Raw genomic sequence first — 23,661 nt, forward strand, 5'->3', positions numbered from 1 at the left:
TGCATAAAATGATGCGAAATAACGGCATGAGAGCGCACGTACCGCGTTCTACATGTCTCTCTCTACTGTTTCGAAACGCCTACGGACGCAAACATCGAACGCATGAATATGACTTGTCTAATTAATTGGCTGCGTCCACGATACATGACGTCATGCATCGTCACGTGTCTTTCACAACTCTACCTTAATCCACCTTGTTCTAATTCGTACCAACTTTAATTCACTTAAGTTCACTTTAATTTCTCTTGCTCAAACTTGTACCAACCTTAATCCATTTCAATCAACTTTAGTCTACCTTAATCAGCTTTTATTCACCTCAATTCACTTTACTCCACCTTAAGTCAGCTTACTCTAACTTGTTCTAACTTTAATTTTGCATTCCTCATACAAGACGTCATAGAAGACGCTGATAATGTTACTGATAATTTTTGTTACCACTCGTTGCGAACAACGCCGGTTTTTCTGTCTCATGGGACACATAGGACACGTAGGACACATAGGACAAAAATGCTTTCGCATAAATAACATAATGCTTTCTTTCGGCGCTGCCTTCCTTGCAGGAGCTCGTGTTTTGAGCTCTTTCGCGTCCACAGCCACACTAACTTTTCACAGGCCTCTTGCCGTTGGCTTAGATTGGTGTTGCTTCGTGCAGCATACGGCAACGTATGTGCTCCCTTTGCTGATGCATCAACGCCCGAATGCGTGTGTTCAATTCTATAGGCGAGTTTCGTGACAACTCGTTGATCCATTTTATACATGCCTGAGATTCTCGTGGCTAAACTTCACTGCGTGCTTCAGTGACGTTTGTGTGATAGTTTTTCATGTCTCCGTCAGGTGGAGCTGTTGGCGGTTTCTCGATAGGGAGTCTTCATACACGCGTGTGGTCAAACGGCCTAGCCGTTTGATAACTATCGAGATAACTTGGACGAGATCTGGACGAGTTATCTTGTTGTTTACGCTGCGTTCTCGAGCCCTGTTCCCTCAAAAACTCATTACTATTCACCTCATAAGATAAAAAAAAAACATTATCTTGTTTTCTTGACTATGCTCACAAAATGTACTCCTCTTCCAAGCGTAATGCACGTTTCAATGCCACAAACTGGCAGACATATTTCTCACTTTCGCAGTTTTTATGGCACTCGATCGGTGGCCTAGTTTGGTTGAGAAATCACTTTGTCCTTGTTTTTTCCTCATCTCTACATCGAAAAATAAAGCCTCCTGAACAGGCCGCAATGTGCCTTTATGAACAACGAGGTAGTGCACGCCTCACTGTCGTCGCTGTTTTCCTCGCGAGTCTGTCGATGGCGGTTTCGTGAAGCCCACGACGAAACGAACACGCGGACCGATGGTGGGGACTCCTGGCGTACGCAGGGGGTCCCCAGAAGCGCTCTGACATTTTCGTGTCCAGATTCAAAGCACGGATCTTCGTGGCTTTGTATTTTGGAACGGTTCACGACTGCGACACGTCAGCTGCACGAGCACACAGGCCGCCACTGTTGCGTTTGTTGCGGTCCACTGATGCACGCGGAAGTGGTCAGGAAGCCGGACAGAGTGACCTTTCGCTTGGCATTTTTGTTCGTTGCAGAAAACGCGGGGATGCGCTCCTTCCGGACTTGGCTTCTTCGCTTCCCTTCCTGCTCGCTCAAACAACCGCTGTGACCGAAGAGGCGGCGCGTCGGTGAGCTCATTTCCCGCTTGTTGGCCATCGTGATGAGCGCCGTGGCTGGATGCGTGACCGCGTTTATTTACATCTATGCCGACACGCTCTTCAAAAGGGCGAGGATAGTTCGTCTGCGGTGCCCTAAAGATTCAAACCTAATTTTACGGCGGAACTGTTAGCCTCCGGTGGGGCGGAATTTTTCGTGGCGTGCTCAGACAAAAACAAACGGCAGCTGGAAGGCTTTGCGTTTGAGTTTCCGCGTAACTGAGTTATCTTTTATAGTATATTCGAATTACAATACGATACTATCATGTCTGCAGGTTGTGTGTAAGTTGTGCTATACGAATTTTCTGCCTCATTTTACTTTGAGAGATACACTTAGTTCAATAGCGCACTTGCGCTAGGCGGAGGGCCTACAAGAACGAGGATGTGTGCTGTGCTAACGGTACCGTCACCTAGCGGCTGCAGCCAGTCTGACAGGCTTCAAACGACAGCTGGACAAGTGCTGTCTTTCAGTTCTCGCCTAAGAGATTTATATTTTCTGGTATATTGCAATAACAATACCAAGCTATGATGTCTCCAGCTTGTGTCTAAGTCGTACTTTACGTATTTTATGGCGCAATTTACATTTAAACATTAAGTTAGTTCAGTAATGTGCTATAGGCGGAGGGCCTAGAAGAATGAGGTAGCATGCTGCACTTCGCAAACACCTGCTTGCTTGCGCGCTGGGTATACGGCCGCTTGTGGGGGTGGTTCTACTGTAACTTCGGCTTCACTGTATGTCCACTTTCACAGAGTGGACTGAAGGCGGCTTTCTTTCCTCGCAGTATATAATTACACATTGTTTCGGCTGTTTTAAACCCACCCTTCGTGCCGCTGTTTGCAGACTTACCACTTCGTTGTTGATCCTTGTGTTTGGACAAGCCATTGGCTATGGGTGCAAGCATAGTCAGTGCACGCGCGTAGTTAATGGTGCGTGCTGTATAAGCTTTCTCTATCAAGTGCCCAAAAACGTTACACGAACGTTATCCACCGTCTCCCAATGTCCCCAGAGAACTCCATACGTCACAAGGTGTTAATATTTGGTGAAAATTGGAGCATGGTGTTATGAGCAATGTGTGGCAAAACCTTGCTTCTGAATTACTATTAAGCTTTTGAAGTATTTATGAAACCTTCATTTGATCCCTATTTGAGTAGAACTTTTTGCTGGGCGAGTTGGTTGGGATCTAAAGAATACATTGTTGCGCCAAAAAAGGAAAATAAAGACTTGGGAAGGAAGAGTACGAAAAGAGAGGCACGAGTTGTATTAGTGACACGTCTGTTTTTCTGTTTGAAAACGAGTTGCAACTGTTAAAAACGTCACTGGAATCGCTCTAGGCAACACTGATGTACGCATGCGCATTTGTTCATTCTCCCTGCCCTGCTGTAAGAATAAAATCAGTTGAAGTCAGCGCTCAAAAAAAAAAAAAAAAAACAGCGCTCAATCTGTCTTTTCGTACTCTTCCTTCCCAAGTCTTTATTTTCCTTTTTTGGCGCAACAATGTATTCTTTAGATTTGGTCCCTACTTTCATGTGTTATGCGGGAGTCTCGTGCTGTCCTCGGAGAACAAACGAGTCATCCTTTCTTTATCTTTCCTGGATCAAGGGAAAAAGTTATTCGTAGGCAGAGTTGTAAGTGTGTGGTTCAATTACAAGAGCATACTTTAACCCCGCCACCCTGACAGAACTATAGGCCACCGCAATCTGACTTGATAAAATTGGTGCACAGAGCTTAAGTGCAAACGGGGCAAGTGGGAGTGAAGTACGGTGTTTGCGAAAATTCCTTAGATACCTGAGCATGTGTTGGTGGGCTAGTTGGTTAAGCATGATTAAAAAGACGGCGCCGAATAAAACAACACACGAGGAAGGGGGACACGAGACAGCACGTAGGCGCCTACGTGCTGCCTCGTGTCCCTTCTTCGTGTGTTGTTTTATTCGGCGCCGTCTTTGTAATCATTCCTTAGATAAACATATAAAAAAGTTGTTTGAGCTAGTTTAGTAAATTACCGTGCTTCAATACCATAACAGTTTTTTACTCCCCGAGGAGGTTTAATAAGCAACAAGATATGCGAAAACAAAAGGCAGATGCTGACGCCACCTTGAAGTTTCCATGGCGGCTTGCCCTGACGTCGGCACCTAGCGAACTTATCAATAAAAGTGGACTACATTGTATTGTGACAGAGCCAATTACTGAATTGGCCAAGTTTCCAAAATTTTACTGAGTCACCACGTCCAGAATAAATGAATTAAAGAAATAGATACTTTAAAATCGGTGACGGCACAAAGAAACACAGGCACAAAATGGCACAATGACACAAGTGCCGTTCTAAAATGAGCTCCATACCGTCTCCCAAAACTGTCAGTTTTTCTTAGAAAATTAAACTTTGATCTCCATTATGTGTGACGCTATTGCCGCGAAATCTACAAAACTAGTGTTTTAAACGAATACTTCAACTGTCTATTAAGCAAGTGCTCGAAAGCGCTATATGCGGGAAGTGGTGCACAAACATGCAGGAAATGTTTTAAAGTGCCATGTCATTGCACAAGCAACTATGAAGCTTTTAATACAACTGCTTGAAAGAAAGACATTCGCTGGGAATCAGGCTGTGGCGATGGGAGGTCACGCGAGTCTGCAGTTTTTTCGTCTTCATTTTTTGACGATTCCTAAATACTGTAGACTCCAGTGATCCCTGCGGCTGGGTCGTTTTTCAGTTGTCAGCAACGTGCGAAATGGGCGGGAATTATACGTGCGTCAATGTTATTTATTCTCTTTCGAAGGAAACGCTAACGCCTCATGAGCTGCGCGAGCGCTGTTTTTACAGATGTTTCGTGTTCCACGTTGACATTACGTGCGTGAACCATTTCTATAAACAAGCACATCATTACCTGACATATACTAATTTGTAAGGAGCAACCTTGGCGGCATATTGTAATACGCAATTGAATTAATCTAATACAGAAAGCATACTCATTTTCTAGCAATCTCGAACCTTGCACCATTTGCGAGAGATATACTGCCTCGAATTATGTGGTATTGAATGGGTATTCTAACTTGCTGTCATCGTGACTATTTTTCGAAAGTCCCTATAAGTGTTAACTACTAAACTAGCTTCAACTACATAGTTAATGTTCTGGCAGTGACAAGTAAAAAGTTGTTTGTAAACGCACCTGATCTGCGTCCTCGAGTTTATTTTACAGCCTATTTTAAACGATTCTGTACCATAAACAATTTTTCTACAGAGTTTTACAAACTGACAAAAAAAGGAAATGCTGGTTCTCCCGTAATCGAGAGTAGAAGTAAGCATGATACGGCTACCGGCAAGGCAGATTGGTTGGAGGTGACACTAACCACAATATTAAAATGGGTGTAGTGCGTGTTCGCAACGCCACACCCCACCACGTCATACTGTGCACTGGTCCATATGGACGCTGTAGTTTCCCGTCACAGACAGGACCTCATTGCAAGACTCGCCTCGGCCAAACAGCCATCCGCGGTGTGCCGGACGCCGTCAGCGCTGTCGGCGCGCCGGACGCACCGCAGAACTCACGGACCGCTGGCGAGAAAGAGCACAGTCAACTGTTCACAGTCACAGTCACAGGCACAGTCAACTGCACACTCAAGATGACAAACAAGTGTATTGTGCCCTGTATCTGCCTTTTGAACGTCGCTATTAAAAACGACAAATAAAGCTTCAGTGTATTAGAAGTTGCAGCGTGAGTGATATTGTGAAAAAACATTAGGAAGAACAAAGAAGCAATATATTTTAGTAACTTGTTTGTGAAGTAACTAGCGTATATAATGCGGTCTTGACTGGTTGCCCGGATGATCTCGTTTTGCTCTGGCATTTTGCTCGAATGTTCTCGTTCGAGTGCTCGGATAACGGCTCTGGCTTTTGGCTCAAGGTCACTTGAAGATCGCCGACAACGGAAGCTATAGGCATTTCATGCTTAAAACATATAAATCTCGATTACCCAGACCCCCCCCCCCCCACACACACACACGTATATATATAGGGAGGGGGAAAGAGAGGGGGGTATCTCTACTGCCCTTCGTCTCCTCCTCTCTGAACCGGGGGAAACGAAATCTCTCTGCCTATATATGGGAGAAGGCATGATAGAAAGGAGAAAGAACGCTAAACACAGGGCAAACACGCATGCAGAAACTACACGGTAGATGTCTAAGTATGCGTAAACATACCCCAAATTTAATTTGCCCAACGTCAAATTTTGAGTTTGCCCGCCCCCAAATATCCAATTGGCCCAACTCCGAATTTAAGTGGTCCCATCCCCAAATGTGAAGTTGGGCGAGCCCTAAATTTCAAGTTGGCCCACCCCCCAAATTTACTTACTATAGGCTTCCCCATTCATTTTCTAATGAACCCTATGTATCCCTATGGGTAGGCACAAATCTGATCATACGGGTAATATACCTGATCAATTTTATATTTTGGTTTTAATTCTTCCTTATCGCTTATAAAGCTTCCAATCATCTACATTTACGCTATTATAACGATTAGATGCCTTGGAAAATTACGAATTTTTGCGCAGATACAAGACATTACTCTTTTCATGTGACGGAGAGATTTTGCTGGGGCACTCGCCGAAGAATGCCTGCGCATTAAAAGAAGCAGACACCACAATTCAGCTTCTGTCCACGCGAACACGAATGTTTCTTGTGCAACCTCATTTTACACGGGCATCCTTCCTCATGAACTCAAGCGCTCATTTACCCAGTTAGGTATAAGTAAAGCAGCGGGAATGGCTTAGTTACTTTGAAACAGCACTGGTTTCACTGGTGCGTACCCATTTGCAGTACGCCGCAGCATTGAGATCACAACATAAAGCAAGGTGCGTCTTCGTTTCGTAATGCGGCAGTGAGCAGAGACACTTGAGGAACGGGAATGGATGAAAATGTCTCCTCGAAACCAAAGACGATCACAAGCATGACATGCATACGTGCTTGGGAAGCACTGTCGTTTATATGGTGCTGTTGCTGCTGGGACAGAGTGAGAAGGTAACGCGTTGTGCCAAGTGCCTATATCGCCTTGCCGTGGCCTCTCGTTCCTGCACCGCGGCATCCTTGACGAAAGACACGATGATCGTCGGCCTTCTGCTCCCAGAATAACGGGGTCTTGTCAGCGTTGTCGCCTTGCGTCATTTCTCCTGTTTCAGCAGTGTTGCGTGCTGGCGGCGTTGAACTGCAGCATGCATCAGCGCGTTTCTGCGCCCTGGGCACGCACGCGGGCCAGTCTTGGTCTCAGGCGATTCGCTCGAGGTTCTCGGACGGTGTTCTAACGGTGCGCAGGGGTGACATGTTATTATGACGCATCATGCGACTGAACTGCTGCAGTGCAGCAGGCATGACGTCTCATTCTTTGCACCTCTGCGGTTGCAGCTTTCCGCCAGAGTCTGAGTCTGCTCGCACCAATGTTTATGGGCCAAGGCATGAACTGTACTCGGCTGATCAGCACGGACGTTAGGGCACACGACGCTCATGCCAGCGGCAGAAAGCTGCCCTGGCAGCTGCAGAGCTGATTGAGCGAAACGTGAAAGTGCATTTATTTGGCTTCGTTGCTTTTGCAGTCTCTCGCGTGTCTCGAGACTTCCCAACCGTCTACGTAAAGACGCAGCTGGTGGCCAGAGCGAGCGGACGCGCGCCGCATGGGCTCCGCAAACAGGGCTCATTATCTGCGATTATTCATCTCGTGGTTTATTTCTGATTCAGCGAAGGGAAATAACTATTCACAAGTTGCACGACGATACCAAGTTTCAAGCTGTGAGTGGATTTTGCGCCTCTTTCTGACTCTGAAGTTTCGAAGCAGTGACCGCGCCTGCACCACTGTGTGCGAAGCCGCGAGACGCCATAGAGAAGTATTGGAGACGCTGGGTAGTGTTGCGGCGGAACGCACCATATGAACCATATTGGAGATCAATTCTACCGAAAGCATGGATTCCCATATTGAGGATACGGAGAAAACCACGTCTTCAGACGATTCCAACACCGGTTCGGGCTTAAAAGCGGTCATTTCACTCAAGAAGCGAGAGCTGGTGAGACAGAAAAGCGTGGGAAAGCAACATCGTGAAAGCTCATCGTCCAAGAACACTTTTCCGACGACCGCCAAGAAACCTAACGGTAAGGTGGGACGAAAACCACCTCCTCCACAAACGAGAAGCTACTTCAAGATTGTTTTGAGACCTGTGCAGGGTCTCTCGATCAAGGACTCATTACCAACGCACGTCGCTGACGCCATTTCAGCGGCGAGCAAGGTGAGCTACAAGAACTTTCTCGTACGACCCAAGATATGCTCCAACATTTGTGTTGTTTCTACTGCCAAAGAGCACGACGCTCTGGCAATCGGATCAATCAAGCACTTAGCAATCAAGGGCAAGCAACATGCGTTGAACGCGTATCTGCACCCAGGAGAAAATATCCTTAAATGAGTCATTCAGGGAGTGGATCCTCACACCAAACCGGGAGCGCCCCTAGACGAATTATATATCCGGTCCGTTGACGTGGACATTGTCGGAGTCAGAATGTTCGGCAATAGCTCCTCCGCAGTCATCTTGTTCGATGGTCCGTGCATAGCAGGCGAAGTGTACCACAGAAGAGGGGAACGACTCTGCTACCCCTTCAGAAGCACAGCACAATTCTGCAACAAGTGCGAGGAATCCGGACACCGTACCGACGTTTGCCCCCACCCAGATTTGATAGTGTGTGGCACGTGCAGGCAAAACAACCTCTTCCAGATCATCAGTGCAGGCCCGTGTGCAGCACTTGCAAGGGTGAGTACCTAGTCGGTTACACGGACTGCCCCAAAGAGTAAGGCAAGCGATGATGACAAGAAGAATACTACCAAACCCGAAACCAAAGAAATGGCTGAGCACAGAAGCTGACTCAAGAAACATCTCCAACAACGCGCCTAGGGGCAACTCCAGACGTGGAAGCGCCTCCGAACAAGGCACACCCATGGCAGCATCGAGGTCGAGTTCCAGGGACTCGAGCCCAGGCACCAGGCAGAGATCCAGGAGTGGCGCCAGGGGACGAGACAGGAGCAGATCCCGGAGCCGGACAGACAATATGACAGGTCACGAACCCAACAACGTGAGCTGGACGAGTGTTGTATCTCCCACTGCTCCCAGCAAAACACCACAAGTAACCTCTGATAGATAAAAGGAGCTTATTGACGAGAATAAGTAACTGACCGAAATGGTCAAAAGTCTTACCGACTCTGTTAAAAAGCTATCAGACAAGATAGACACGCTAGAACACAAACAAACCGAGAGCATAGATGGCCAAGAGCACTAGAAAGACTACCTTCACCCCTCACCAACTCGCAAGAACGCAGTAACGAAGAATGCAAGCTCGCGGACCTGGAGACCAGAATCATGAACGTAGTAGGCCAACAACTAATGAACTTCCAGAAAAACGTGGATCATATGACTTGACTAGAAACATAGATGACAGGACAAACAGGCTTTTTGGGCTGTTCAAACAACACAAAGACGATATGTTAAGGACGCACAATGCTCGTGTCGACACAATTAAAAAACAGACTCCCTTAAACATGCCCAGAAAAGGGGTGCAGAATCCGGCACGACACTACTCAAGAACCCCAAATTGGGTAGTAGCGTGGTAGACCTCAATAACAGCCAACATGGTTCAAAACCTTAAAGGCACAACAGATCGACTAGAAATGTGGCAGTGGAATTATCGGACTTTTCTCAAGAAATCGTCAGAACTGCTAAACTACATTAATACTGTACCCATACATCCCGATGTCTTCTGCCTTCAGGAAACAGGGGTCCATCCAGTTGAACTCAGAGGATACTACACCCTAATAGACTACAACTCCAAGGTGGCTACGTTAGCATGCAAATCAGTAACTGTAACACAAACTCCGATTTCCTACATTGACACCATAGCGTCAGATCACCACAATTCTCACTTGAAAGAGGAGTAAACACTACACGCATATCTTCAACGTATACAGCCCACCCAAGAACAAAAAAGAGACCTTCGGAGGGCTCCTCGAATATGTCAAAAACATGGCCGCGACCAAAGACCACGTGGTGGTGTTGGGGGACTTCAACGCTCCCTGTGATACTTGGGGCTACACGTATGACAGCCCTAAAAGCAATAACCTGCCATCACGATAGGGCAGAACTCGGCCTTACCCATCAAAACGACGTTATGCAATCCACAAGAACGAGAAACAGCATCAACACAGACATGAACCCGGACCTCACTTTCACCCTAAATGTGAACGATGCGAGCTGACAAACTCTGGACGAGACCCTCGGAAGCGGTCACCGCATCCTAAGTCCCTCACTGGAAACACTCCATATAAGAGAGTAGTCACGGGAGAAGTTAATCTCACCGACTGGGCCGCATTCCTTAAGAACATCCAGATAGAATAAGAGAGCTGGCAGGACCTCGCAGAAGCAATCCAAAGCCAGCGCGATGTAGTAACTAAACAGGTCAAGCGCACTAACGACACTCCAGTAGTAGATACTCACCTCCTACTCATGTGGGAGGCCAGAAGGAGCATGCTGAAATTGCGGAGATCACAAAGATTAAACAAGAAGCTATACAAGCGCATTGTAGAGATAGAAAAGGCCAACATCTATGCAACATCTATGCACCTAGAATACAATCACTACTTCCCTGCGACCATGGTCGAGCTCAGGCCAGACCTCTCCAAACAGGATATCTTCCTGCTCATCAGGGAAGTGCTGAAATTCCCACAGGAAGCGAAAACATCATACTGGCCCCAGACCTGAAAGGAGCCTTCATCAATCTGTCACACGAAGCAGTGCTCGACGAGCTCAACGTGACAGATTGCGTAGGGAGGATCTATAACTACATCAGGTCCTTTTTGAATGGAAGAACCGCGATTATAGGCCTGCATCAAAACAGTTCGGACCCGTTCGACATGCCCAACAAAGGGACACCTCATGGCTTCATTATCTCCCCACTCCTGCCTCAACATAGCCATTAAGAGGCTATCCAGACACCTGGACCAAATAGAAGATCTAGGCTACACACTTTACGCTAACGATATCACTCTCTGGGCGAACAAGGGCTCTCTCGGGTACGAGGAGGACACTCATCAACAAGCAGCAAATGCACTGTCCGCCTTCGCCAAAACCATCATCATCATCATCAGCCTGATTACGCCCACTGCAGGGCAAAGGCCTCTCCCATACTTTTCCAACTACCCCGGTCATGTACTAATTGTGGCCATGTTGTGCCTACAAACTTCTTAATCTCATCCGCCCAGCTAACTTTCTGCCGCCCTCTGCTACGCTTCCCTTCTCTTGGAATCCAGTCCGTAACCCTTAATGACCATCGGTTATCTTCCCTCCTCATTACATGTCCAGCCCATGCCCCCCATTTCTTTTTCTTGATTTCAACTAAGATATCAGTAACTCGCGTTTGTTCCCTCACCCAATTTGCTCTTTTCTTATCCCTTAACGTTACACCTATCATTCTTCTTTCCATAGCTCGTTGCGTCGTCCTCAATTTAAGTAGAACCCTTTTCGTAAGCCTCCAGGTTTCTGCCCCGTACGTGAGTACTGGTAAGACGCAGCTGTTATGTACTTTTCTCTTGAGGGATAATGGCAACCTGCTGTTCATGATCTGAGAATGCCTGCCAAACGCACCCCAGCCCATTCTTATTCTTCTGATTATTTCAGTCTCATGATCCGGATCCGCGGTCACTACCTGTCCTAAGTAGATGTATTCCCTTACCACTTCCAGTGCCTCACTACCTATCGTAAACTGCTGTTCCCTTCCGAGACTGCTAAACATTACTTTCGTTTTCTGCAGATTAATTTTTAGACCTACCCTTCTGCTTTGCCTCTCCAGGTCAGTGAGCTTGCATTGCAGTTGGTCCCCTGAGTTACTAAGCAAGGTAATATCATCAGCGAATCGCAAGTTACCAAGGTATTCTCCATTAACTCTTATCCCCAATTCTTCCCAATCCAGGTCTCTGAATACCTCCTGTAAACACGCTGTGAATAGCATTGGAGAGATCGTATCTCCCTGCCTGACGCCTTTCTTTATTGGGATTTTGTTGCTTTCTTTATGGAGGACTACGGTGGCTGTGGAGCCGCTATAGATATCGTTCAGTATTTTTACATACAGCTCGTCTATACCCTGATTCCGCAATGCCTCCATGACTGCTGAGGTTTCGACTGAATCAAAAGCTTTCTCGTAATCAATGAAAGCTATATATAAGGGTTGGTTATATTCCGCACATTACTCTATCACCTGATTGATAGTGTGAATATGGTCTATTGTTGAGTAGCCTTTACGGAATCCTGCCTGGTCCTTTGGTTGACGGAAGTCTAAGGTGTTCCTGATTCTATTTGCAATTACCTTAGTAAATACTTTGTAAGCAACGGACAGTAAGCTGATCGGTCTATAATTTTTTCAAGTCTTTGGCGTCCCCTTTCTTATGGATTAGGGTTATGTTAGCGTTTTTCCAAGATTCCGGTACTCTAGAAGTCATGAGGCGTTGTGTATACAGGGTGGCCAGTTTCTCTAGAACATTCTGACCACCATCCTTCAACAAATCTGCTGTTTCCTGATCCTCCCCGGCTGCCTTCCCCCTTTGCATAGCTCCCAACGCTTTCTTTACTTCTTCCGGCGTTACTTGTGGAATTTCAAATTCCTGTAGACTATTCTCTCTTCCATTATCGTCGTGGGTGCCACTCGTGGCACCATCGGTGCCACTCGTCGTGGGTGCCGCCAAAAGCAGTGCGCTCCAATGCGCACTAGAGAAGTCGGAAATGATACGCATACACAACCAACGATACAAAAGCAATGGCTCCATCAATATTCAAGTGGACGGACATACAGTCAAGGAAATGGATCTGACACGCATTCTGGATTTCTGGATCCTGAGCAACGGATGCGCCAGAGACACTCTAGACACGCTAAACACAATCATGAAATAGGTTGCCAGAATGACTAAGAGGGTAACCAGCCATCGGACAGGCATGAGGGAAGAGACACTATTAGGCTCATACACGCACTGGTACTAAGCAGAATCACCTATAGCCTTCCGTAACACAACACAAGCAAGACGGAAGACGAGAAAGCCGAAGTTATCAGGAATGCCTACAAAGCTACTCTTGGTCTTCCTAAACATACCGCCACGGACAACTCCGGCCTCTAGGTGTATGCAATACCTATGCTGAACTAAATGCTGCAGTATTGCTATCTCAACGCGAACGCCTCAGCAGTACCCACTCTGGAATGGCGATCCTCAAGAGAGCGTGCTACCCCCAGCATCCAACATATGCTAACAAGGACACAGAGGAGCTACCTCACCTCATTAGAGAACATACATCTATCGCACCCATTCCGAAGAGCATGCATCGCACCAGGCACCTGGACAGAAGAGAGGCCAGAGTCAAATCGCTCACTAACATGTACGTCATATACTTAGATGCAGCACAATTATCCAACAAGACAGGATTCATCTACACAGTGGTCGATCACAACTTGGACCTCATCCACAGTAATCAAATAGTCAGCACTTCTACGGCCGAAGCGGAAGCGGCAGCTATTGCCAACGCCATTAGACTGCAAGAAGAAGCGGACAATGGATACGTGATCTTATCAGACTCACAGGATGCCTGTGAGCTCTTCATGAAAGGCTTTCTTCCCAAAAACATAAGGGACCTGCTCCATACTAACCTCAAACATCACCACAAAGTCATATGGTGCCCCGGCCATGTCGGCCTTCCGGGCAACGAGAGAGCCAACGCCTTAGCTCAAGAACTTTCCAACCGAGCGGGGCAGATGATCGCACTTTGACACACCCACATCCTCACTTCTAGCAGAGACATCCTCATTTATCACAGACTCAACCTACAGACATTCGGTCCACCTCACAAGTCACTCAACAGCATGGAAGCCAACGATCTCCGTAAAATGCAAACGAACGTGTTCCCTAATCTTAACTTACTGAACAAAATGTTTCCCGAAACATGCAAGGCCGAGCGCCCTTGGTGTGGTGGAAAGCCAACTGAAATTGAAATCGAAATTGTTTATTTGCCACCCTGTACATTTACAGATGGAGAGACTGTAGAAAAAAGCTATCTTTCAACAGCTTGATGTGTCTATTATCCCGGTTTCCGCAGGAAGGCAGCATAACATATGCGCACATACATATGCATACATATATGTCGCTGTATACATAACTTCACTGGCATGTTTCTCACTGACACTTTGCGTCACGTCAAGAAACAAATGCAAGAACAGGTACATAAAGCTAACAGATATTACATCGAATCCGTATAAATCCGTTTCAGCTCCTTAAATGATGACGTAAAAAGATGAAATTGGACCAAATTATAGTAATTTAACAGTGTTGGTATTATGTATTTAAGACAATGTTTGCCATAGTTTGAGCGCGGTGTTGGTACTAAGCAATCCTCAAAGTGTCTTGTAACGTAATTTGCAGCTTTTCTCTGAAGTTGGGCTAGAGCACGCAGGTTGCTGATAATTCGATGGATTTCCAGTTTATATACATGACTCAGACAATATCTGTTGAGATTGTGAGCTGGGATCACACCAGAATTATTAAATAAGGTTATTGTCGACGCTGTGTAGGAAGCGTTATATGCGTGGCGGAGATACTTCTTTGTAACAGGTGAATATGTTCTAGATTGGTGGATGTTGTGTTACCGCATACTAATTGGCAATAGTTTAAATGTGATTGGAAAGTGAATTGTACAGCAAGAGTTTAATACGTGTGGAAAGAATGTATCTCATACGGCCTACTACACCAGTTATTCTACTTATTTTGCTTAGAACGTTTTTGACGTGATTGTCCCATGACATGTCGGCTTAAAAGATGACATCCAGACATTTGAAAGTCTCGACTATTTCAATACTTCTTGAGTTTAATACAATGTCTCGATGTGGAGGTATTTGCTTGTCTTTCGGTCTGAGTATAACTGCTTTTGGTTTCTTTGCATTTATCTTCATTAAATTCACTCTCGACCATTCCTCTAAGGGTTTCATTGCATTGTTACATTGTTCTATAAGAACATGAATATTATTGCCAGTGAAAAAATACTCGTGTCGTCCGCATAGATAATAAACCTTGCCTGAGAGTTAAAATTGACGATATCATTCAGATAGACATTAAAAAGCAAAGGCCCTAAAATACTTCCCTGTGGCACTCCACAATAGACAGTTCTAGCCTTAGAAGCAAAGGTGTCGATTTTCACACTTTGTGTTCTATTAGATAACTAGGATTTGACAAGAGATAATGCCTGTCCTCTTATTCCATAATAGTTTAATTTCTGCAATAAAATGTAATGATCAAATAAATCAAAGGCCTTAGAAAAGGCTACGAAAATACCAACAACTATAGCTTTGTTTTCAAACTCTGTTAATATATATCCTTTCTGCTCTACTAATGCTAACCCGACGGATTTTTTCTTGCGAAAACTAAATTAGTGTGGTGTTAACAGGTTATGTTTTTCAATTAACTTTGTCATCCTCGAATGCAAAATTTTTTCAAACACTTTTGAAAGATTGGTAAAATAGATACCGGCCCGTACTTCCCAAGTCATTACGATCTCCTTTTTTATATAGAACAAGTACTTTCGCAGACTGAATTTTCACTGGAAAAATTGCCGATTCCAAAAACATGTTTAAAATATGGGTGAGTATTGGGGCAATAACTTCAACCACATGTTTAATCCTCTGTTTCGTATCTGATGGGACTGTCCCAACAAACCCGTCGAGGCAGGCAAACACCTACACATATACGTCCTTAATAAGGAGCAGTGGGATCCAGCTCGGATCCAGGAAAGCAACTAGCCCTCATCCGGCGGGCAGCAAAGGCCGGCGGAGCCCTGGACCCAGGGCCCCGACCACATCGACTCCGACTTTTTTTCTGCAAATAAAGTTTAATGAATGAATGAATGAATGAATGAATGAATGAATGAATGAATGAATGAATGAATGAACCCTCTACGCCGTCGATACCGTGACATCGCAACGGCGGCGCCGATGCTGGAAACGCGTCTACAGCGTCTGTATCATGGCTGTTGCAATAAAAAGAAACTCTCGTCTAAAACAAGGGCAGCATTCTAGATACACTTGAATATTGTTGCGACAGTCAATGATTGATTACGTGCATCTCTCTTTGGTTTCGTGGCAATGACTACATATTGCATATTACTGTCATCTTGTGTCATTGTGACCAACACAAGCGCAGATGTTCACACAGCCCGACACGCCAAGGTATTCAAGCCACTCGCAGCCGTTTAGCAGAAACGCTATATTCTTTATTGCTGTCAGAAACACCACGTTCTTTATTGCTTCCGCTCATATGCAGTGCAGCCAATGCTGTTCTCCGCTTGATAATGTTGACGGCGTTCATATACCGACTTGGTCAGCGCTGTGAAGCATCTGGAACAATGTTAGCAAGACGATGCGCATCTGCGGATTGATTCATCCGACGCTACTAGACAGCCTCGTCGACTTGTTCATTGGCGATCGTTAGAGATGCGGAACCGGTCGTGTTTCACGCGTTCGCAATTGGTATCATTATCTGTATAGCTCCAGTCGGACTCCCTCGTTACGAGGCAAGTCTTCTGCGTAGGCTGCGATTTGGAGTTGCTTTATGAAAGCCTCTTTCTTCCTGAACGAAATGTCTGCGGTTGCGTCGAAAATATGAACAGGGAAATTCGCACTCCTGCAACGTAGCACAAAGGACGACCGTCTTTTATCTGCACGCAAGATCCTAGAAAAGAGAGCTACCTGTTTATCGGCTTCTGAAGGCGCTGTTGCACTTTTGAGATAAACCACTGTACGGGGCTACAATTGATTTTCTTGTGCATGACATCTTTAATTCTCCAGGTAGTCTTCTAGCTTTTTGGCTCTTTCGGTTATCTCGCTGCCCTGTGTAGAGTAGCGAACCAGACACTTTCCGGTTAACGTCCTTACCTTCCTCTTTGCACATTCTCTCTCACCCTAAGACGTTACAAGTCGTCCAACTTCAACGTCAAGGTCTACTGGTTGCAGGAGCAGGGTTACGAACACTATACTATCGTGCAGTGAATCTCTCTCAGAAGAGTGTTGGTCTAGGACAGTTGGTGAGTCATAATTTGGGAAGTTACCGCAAAGAACACACACGACGAAGACAGAGACAACGACCGCTTCGTGTTATCTCTTTCTTCGTCCTGTGTGTTCTTTGCCCGCTAACTTCCCAAATCTGTCTCGTTCACGTGACAGTTGACCTGGCTCCCTTCGCTGCGAATGAAGCTCCATCATTCTGACCGAAAAATATCTGCTCAGATGGGAGCAGATAGATAACGGAGATGGCCATGTGTGTCCTCTTTGTTCCCTGCAATGTCACCTGACCGGAAGGAGTCTCTGGAGACTTCGTACCAGGATTAAGCTTTCCGAAAACTGGACTTGAGGCCTAGAGGCTCCGTGAGCTATCCGACGTGATCTGCTGCTGCGTCAGCAGCCGTTGCTTTCCCTATGTTGTGGCTTTGTCTAGAGACAAGGGCCACATGTGCGAAGGAGAGATTTTAATGAGACAAGAGTGGAGGCGGGAGTAGCTTAAGTTTAGCCTGCTACTCCACCTTTACAAAGGCTTCTGAGGGAGCGACAGGCTGAGCGAAAGGTTGTGCGCGTCGGTGTACGGAAAGACGAAACTACTGAGTATGAGCGCCGAATTGTGACAACATTGTTGCAAGACACATCAGAAGTTTTTACACGCCATTTAAATGTAACATGCTGTGCGGCAACTTGCGCGAAAAAGATCACATACCATGATAAGCCACAATTTCCTGCAGCGGCACTGCGAATGTTCAGTTGGGCGCGCAAAACTCCCTTGACAGCGTTCACTGCACCTTTGAGGAAAGTGGGCCTCACATCGTTCAACTTTTGTACATTTAAACGCACACATTCACGTACACACGTGCACACAAAAATAAAAATGAAAGGAAAAGGAACAGAGAGAACATTTCTGCGCCTATTACTAAGCTCGCCCCGTACAGCACGTTCTTAGGAACTGTTAATTGGTGTCACCGCCTCGAACGGCTTTTCTACAGGTCTGAGTTGCGTTCGTGGAAACATTACTCAGAACCTTCTGCTGCGGTGCGGGCAGTGCGCTCCAGCGCGTTGTGAGCCGCTCATACAGGTTCGTTCACAGGCAACTTGTGGGCATTGCCATGAGTCCAGTCCTTTATGGACGACATGCGCAGAAACAAAGCTCCAGGATCTTTGATGTAGGACATGGTGCTGGTGGCTCGTTTGAAACCTGCACAAAAGCAGAGGTGGAGGGGGAATTTATGCAGGCTGGTCCAGACGTTTCGAGCAAGTAACGCCGCACTTTCAGTGGAACAATGTGTAATGATGAGGCAAAGGTAAGAAACCCCAAAACAATATAAAGATGCTTCACGGCATTATGAAATCTCAAGTAATATATATATATATATATATATATAAAATGTTTGTATAACATGTATGAGGCAGACTGAAACTCCTCGAAATGCATTTAACTATTGTTTATAGTAATAATAATTATTATTATTATTATTATTATTATTATTATTATTATTATTATTATTATTATTATTATTATTATTATTAAGTTACTCGCTGTTGTAACCCTGCAGGTGAAATTTTTCGACTGCTTCAAGTAATTTGTTTGTCATATATGTACAATGTCCGTTTAATCTAGCAGTCACTGGCTGAGCAGTTTCGTCGATTTTTTAATTCTCTGATGAAATGATTATTCCAGCATATAATTTACGTAAGAGCTAGATCACGTGAAGCGCGACTTACCTCAGTGAACAGTGATTTCGAGTGCCCTCAATTTTGGTACCATATTAATGATGCTCGCATGTCTCAACCTGGGTGCCAGCAGTCTTTTATTTTGGCGGTGCACTGAGGGGGATTGACGTTTGCATGCACTGACAAATTGTTTGTTTCTATTACGGCAACAGGTGAGTAACTACATTTCTAAAGCTCTCATTAGTTGATATTACTGTATACTGTTTCTATTTATGTGCTGATATGCAAGCACTGTTTGTTCCCTATAAGTTATCTTCTGCAGTGTTCATTCCTACGTCGTTGAATTATTGCCGTGTTCATCTGACGGTTGCCTTATAATTCTTCAATTTCATTCTCTTCATTCTGGACATGTGCTTTAATTGCTTGCTTATTTTCACAGTGGCACTTTTTACTCTTCCCTCGACAACCTTTGTGCCCGTTCAAGCTTTCCTACAGCTTGTTTTTGAACTGTCCAGATCTTAGTTTGTGGTGTCTTGGGAACAAGCACACACGACATAACGCGCTTGCTTCGAGGCGACAAGGCGGTTTCTTTTTCTTCCCATCCGTCACGCCGCATTGTATTATGGTTTCAATCTTGCTCACTGTTCAAGAGCCGCCTACCACGACTATAAAAAAAGTTACTTGCAGCCCCTGATTTTTCTGCCGCGTTTAGAACCAATCCTTCCCACTGAAGCCCTCGTTTTATGAGCTTATTCTCCTCGTCCTTGGAGGAGAGGCAGTTGTAATAAACCTGCCACAGAAAGCAGCGAAACCAACGCACTACAACTTTACGAAACTAAGGGCCATATCGCAACTTTGGCAGAGGCTTCCTTCGTTCACCCACTGTTGATGAAGTCTGCAGATTTCGATGCTCTTTTCGTTGGGACGTCCCCTGATATTCTATATACCTAGGCATATTACCCCAGGGCTCACATCGCGGAGAGAAAGGTTCGGTGGTCAGAAGCTTGCCTGTTCACCACCAGCCGCCCTTTCCTGACTTGAGTGGCCCCCCGAATCCCGCCGAGCTGGGCAGGCCGAAAGGAGCCGCAAAGGGTCCCGCCCCAAAAGTGGGTCCCTGCAGAGGGCCTCCCTGTGCCGGCCCGTTGAAGGCAGTCGGGTGGTGTGTGGTTGTTCCCAAGTGCTTGACCTGAGGAAACAGGCAAAAGCTGTCTGTGAATCCAACTGTACGCGCTTCAGAGAAACGGAAAACAGATAAAGCACGAGCAGGCCAGAGACAGCGCTCTAGCGCCCATGCGGAATTGAGTGGCTTTCAGCTTCAGATTAAGTGCGTTGGTGGTGATATTATTGTGCTCCTTCGCTCTGAAAACGTTTGTGGTAGCTTGGGTTCAGTGAACTTTACATCATGGACGGCGAAAGACCTTGGAAGAGTCGCCTTGTAGTTAGGGCTTCAAATGACTATAGCACACCATGTTCATTTCTAGCTTTAAAAAAAGGAAGCCTCACAGTTTGCAAATCTGAGAATTGTAAATCTCAAGCCACGTGTCAGCGTCGTTGCAGAACTGGCAGCACTGTCGATGCATTTCGCTGTGAAACGCATTTACCCGACAATCGTCTGCTTTACTCTCTGCTGTATTGGCGCATAGAAGTAGACTGTCTGCACTTACAAGAACCAACTTGGCTCTTACAAATGTGATTGTGTGTTCATTCTTACCCACGTTGCCATCACGCAGCCTAGGAACCACGCTGCTCGCCGTAGCAGCTGCCTGCACAGTGCATGAGGGGAAGCCAACGACGGTGCAGCATGGTAGCGCGATGACTTGCATGCTCTAGTGCGGCGCAGAATGCGCTTGCGTAAGGGGAATCTTAATGAGATGCTGCCTTTCTTGTATTATGCAAAAGAGAAATTCACGGAGGGACCTTGCATCAACGGCAGACACTGTTACGCATCCTTTGAAGAGTTCGTGAAGCACTGCACTTCTCCTATGGTGTCTACGGCGTCAGTTACACTATAGGGTCGGTGCAAGGGCCCTAAGAAGTTAAGCTTACCTTGACGAGAATGACCTTCGTCTGACCTCCGGGGATGAATGTGGATTGCACCGCTGGTGGCCTTGCCAAAGTCAGTGGGGCAGGCAGGCCAGCTCCGGGACCGAATCCAGACACAGATGCAGGACCAGGAGCGAACGCTAAGCTTGGGCCGAAGCCACCTCCTGCAGCGGGACCCGCTCCGAAGCCTCCTGGGCCGGACGCGAATAAGGGACCAGCAGGCGCGAAGCCGCCTCCGCCACTGTGGAAGTCGCTGCGGAAGCCCGAGTAGCCACCACCGTAGCTGCCCTTGAAACCGCCTGGAGCTCCAACGAGGGGGCCGCCGCCTAAGAAGGGCCTCCCCGCGGGTCCGCCTTTTAGCAGGTGGCAGTGCAGGGTCGCGGAGGCACTGGTCGCCACGGCAAGCAGAAGCTGCAGTGGCAGGGCTCGCATCAGGCATCGCACCGTTAGGCAAGCCTCGGCGCCCGCAGATGACGCGCCTAATGGCTTCTCGACCATTTTCGACACAAGCCCTTGCGCGTATCGTCGTATATTTAGGTGATGCTACTCGGCGTACTGGAGTTAGTTACATGGGAATAAGTTCTACGCTACAGCTGCATACTAGCTCGGCTTTTGCGGTGCTGTTCAGCTGCCGCTTAAGTTCCACTGCTACCACGGAAACCACCGCATTCTGCTAGAGCCGCGGCCTTCAGGATGCCATCGAGTGGCGCGTTGAAGCTTCAGCGTCTCGACGCTATTCTGAAGGACAAGCCGCAGTGTTACGAAGTTGAACAGAGCATGGCACAAGCGCAATGGTTGTACGATGCTTTCTTAGCTATTCCGCTACCATGTGGTTTCGCGTCTTCGCGTCTTCGTTTCGCGTCTTCGCGTATTCCGCGTCCACGTGGTTAAAATTTGTTTGTGGATTTGTTTTTCATGCTATTTCTGGGCATGCGCCGTCAATCCGCGTTGCACGACGAATACGCGAACTGTTTGCGGCTGTTTGTAAAGCACCTGTAGGCAACGCAATGCAAGTTCCGAGTACATGTATTTTCTCAGTGGCAAGAGAGAACAGTCTACGCTTGGATCGAGATAGCCGGATCGGTCGTCTCTTCTACAAGAGGCTCCACCAAGTCGATTTAAAGTGTCGTAGTAGTGCAACCCATGGACTCTCCGCTTCAAGACAGGTCGCGAGCAGGTTCCACAAATTTGCAGTTGTTACACCATTTGGGCCGAGAATGGGCTCTTAAAAGATGGGGTATGGGCAGCGACGCATTTAAACATATTTAAATTAAAGACTAATATATATATATATATCCGGTGACAGCTCGCAATGCTTCGAAATGGCTCCGGTTTAGCCGCAAATATCTGGGAATACTGCTAATCTCATGAGACATCATAACAAGACAAGTCACAATCTGGTTCCAGGCGCTTTTAGCTGGACTTTGTTGCTGTCGCGAAATACTATAGGGAACAATGGTTGGACTTTGACTTCGGAGGCGGTTGCTTTTCCATGGTCAGCAGCGTACTCGTTTCCCTATAGCCTAACACGTCCTATCCTAGTGCTGTGGCTCATGTCTTGCTGTTTCATATACGCACAGCTTTCTCCGCCTGCCTACGCCGTGCGTTTTTGGTGAAAACTTGTAAGCTTGCTTCTGGATGCTTTCGGCCTCGATATTCTCTGACCGGCCACCCAGAAGAATGGCTGGCATGAAATAGTCTCTAACGTTCGAGGAACGAAGTAAGAAGTGAATATCTGCAACACCCGAATCTGCGCTCGCAGTTGTTTTTCAATGTATTTGGGCCCGCCTAATCATGTATGTCAGAAATCAGCGACTAAAGTCCTCCACATGGCTCTAAATCAATGATTATATTAAAAAATATGAAGCGACATGTTTCAATGCATGACAAGTGTTTCAATGCATGACAACCAACGAGGACATCTTATGATTTCAAGGGAACCATGAGAGTGCGACTCGTTATTAGGAAACCATTAGCAGTTCGCATGGCCTAACCTGGCGCTGTTTCTTGAAGGAAATTGGAACACTCCTTTAGCATCACCTAAACAAAACAGCTGATAAACGGCTTTGCGTATCGAAGTAAGCAAGGCATAGGAGCCTACACGAATGCTGCAACCCTTAACACTGTTTGTGCAAATTACAGGTGGGAAAGTATGACGAAATGCATCTGCGAGTATGACAGCGGTGGGTTCAACACTGCAAATGTACACTGCCACGTCGTTTGACGTGCTAATTTATGTACTAGACAAACACTATCAGCTGCATCCAAGAACAGAACAACAAACAGGTCTCACACAGCCAAGGATAGAACGCACGATCTTCATGGCTGATGAGTAATGCAGTCTTCAATGTGAAACAAGTGCATTTTAGCCTTCGTTTCAATGAAACGCGAAATTACGTAACATGTCTGCGGCTATTAATTTTCGCCCCTCCTGTCAGAAAAAAAATATTTAGTTTGATTTACTTTGGCTAACGTACTCTATTTGTCCGATCGAGCTAGTCAATGTGTCGTTTTGATGGCGCGCTTTACGCTTTTTTCTACGTAACCCGCACTCCATCAACGTCAACTTGCGCATCACAAGTATTAGCGGGCCAAATAGTCGGAGTCTCACACCATTCAACGACATGAAATACGACGTGAAAACGTGCGACTAAGTTCATAATTGTACAAAGCGTCCAACAGAGACACCAGCAAATGCCGCTTGATAACAGAGACTGAAAACACGCGGTCATGTGCTGGAATTAGACGTTCTTAAGTTCCAGGATTTCAGGCCAGTATACAACAAAAAGGCATTTGGAGTAGGCTTCCGGGAGCAAACAGTGCTAAAAACTGCACACCTTAAGAGGTCACAGAACGCTGGGGTGACCACTAACTGAAAGGTTTGCCAGTGCTCGCTGCGCGCAATGTGGCTCATAAGCCTTGGGATTAATAGAATAAACAGGTAAAACGAAGAGCAAGTTACTTATGCTATCTTCGGTTGGTCGTTTCTGAGCGCTCTGGAGCGCTCTCGCGAGCGGCGTTGTCTTCGGCTGGTTGAAAGAGGGTGCGCGCCCTGCGTTCGGCTGGTTCTTCTCGATTGCTCTCCTCTATCTTGGAGCGCTCTGAGGCGCTCCGAGCCCTGTCGTCGGAGCAGTCATCGAGA

The 23,661-nt window shown here is 46.4% G+C and overlaps 2 protein-coding genes across 2 annotated transcripts in view; one reads left to right on the top strand and one right to left on the bottom strand.

Annotated features, from left to right (window-relative positions):
* Positions 1-1,591: 1,591 nt before the first annotated feature.
* Positions 1,592-23,661, top strand: part of LOC142582179 (alpha-(1,6)-fucosyltransferase-like) — a 241,443-nt gene continuing 219,373 nt past the window's right edge. The window contains exon 1 of the mRNA XM_075691577.1: positions 1,592-1,678. The gene's annotated coding sequence lies outside the window, so the exon portion shown is untranslated. The remainder of the gene's footprint in view (positions 1,679-23,661) is intronic.
* Positions 16,934-21,017, bottom strand: LOC142582122 (uncharacterized). Its single transcript, XM_075691521.1, has 3 exons — positions 20,523-21,017; positions 19,485-19,662; positions 16,934-18,000 (listed from the first exon to the last, which is right to left on the bottom strand). The coding sequence occupies exons 1-2, from the start codon at positions 21,015-21,017 to the stop codon at positions 19,489-19,491; spliced, it is 669 nt and encodes a 222-aa protein (XP_075547636.1). The 3' UTR covers positions 16,934-18,000; positions 19,485-19,488.

This window comes from Dermacentor variabilis, chromosome 5 (genome assembly GCF_050947875.1).
Source record: "Dermacentor variabilis isolate Ectoservices chromosome 5, ASM5094787v1, whole genome shotgun sequence".
Classification (NCBI taxonomy): Eukaryota; Metazoa; Arthropoda; class Arachnida; order Ixodida; family Ixodidae; genus Dermacentor; species Dermacentor variabilis.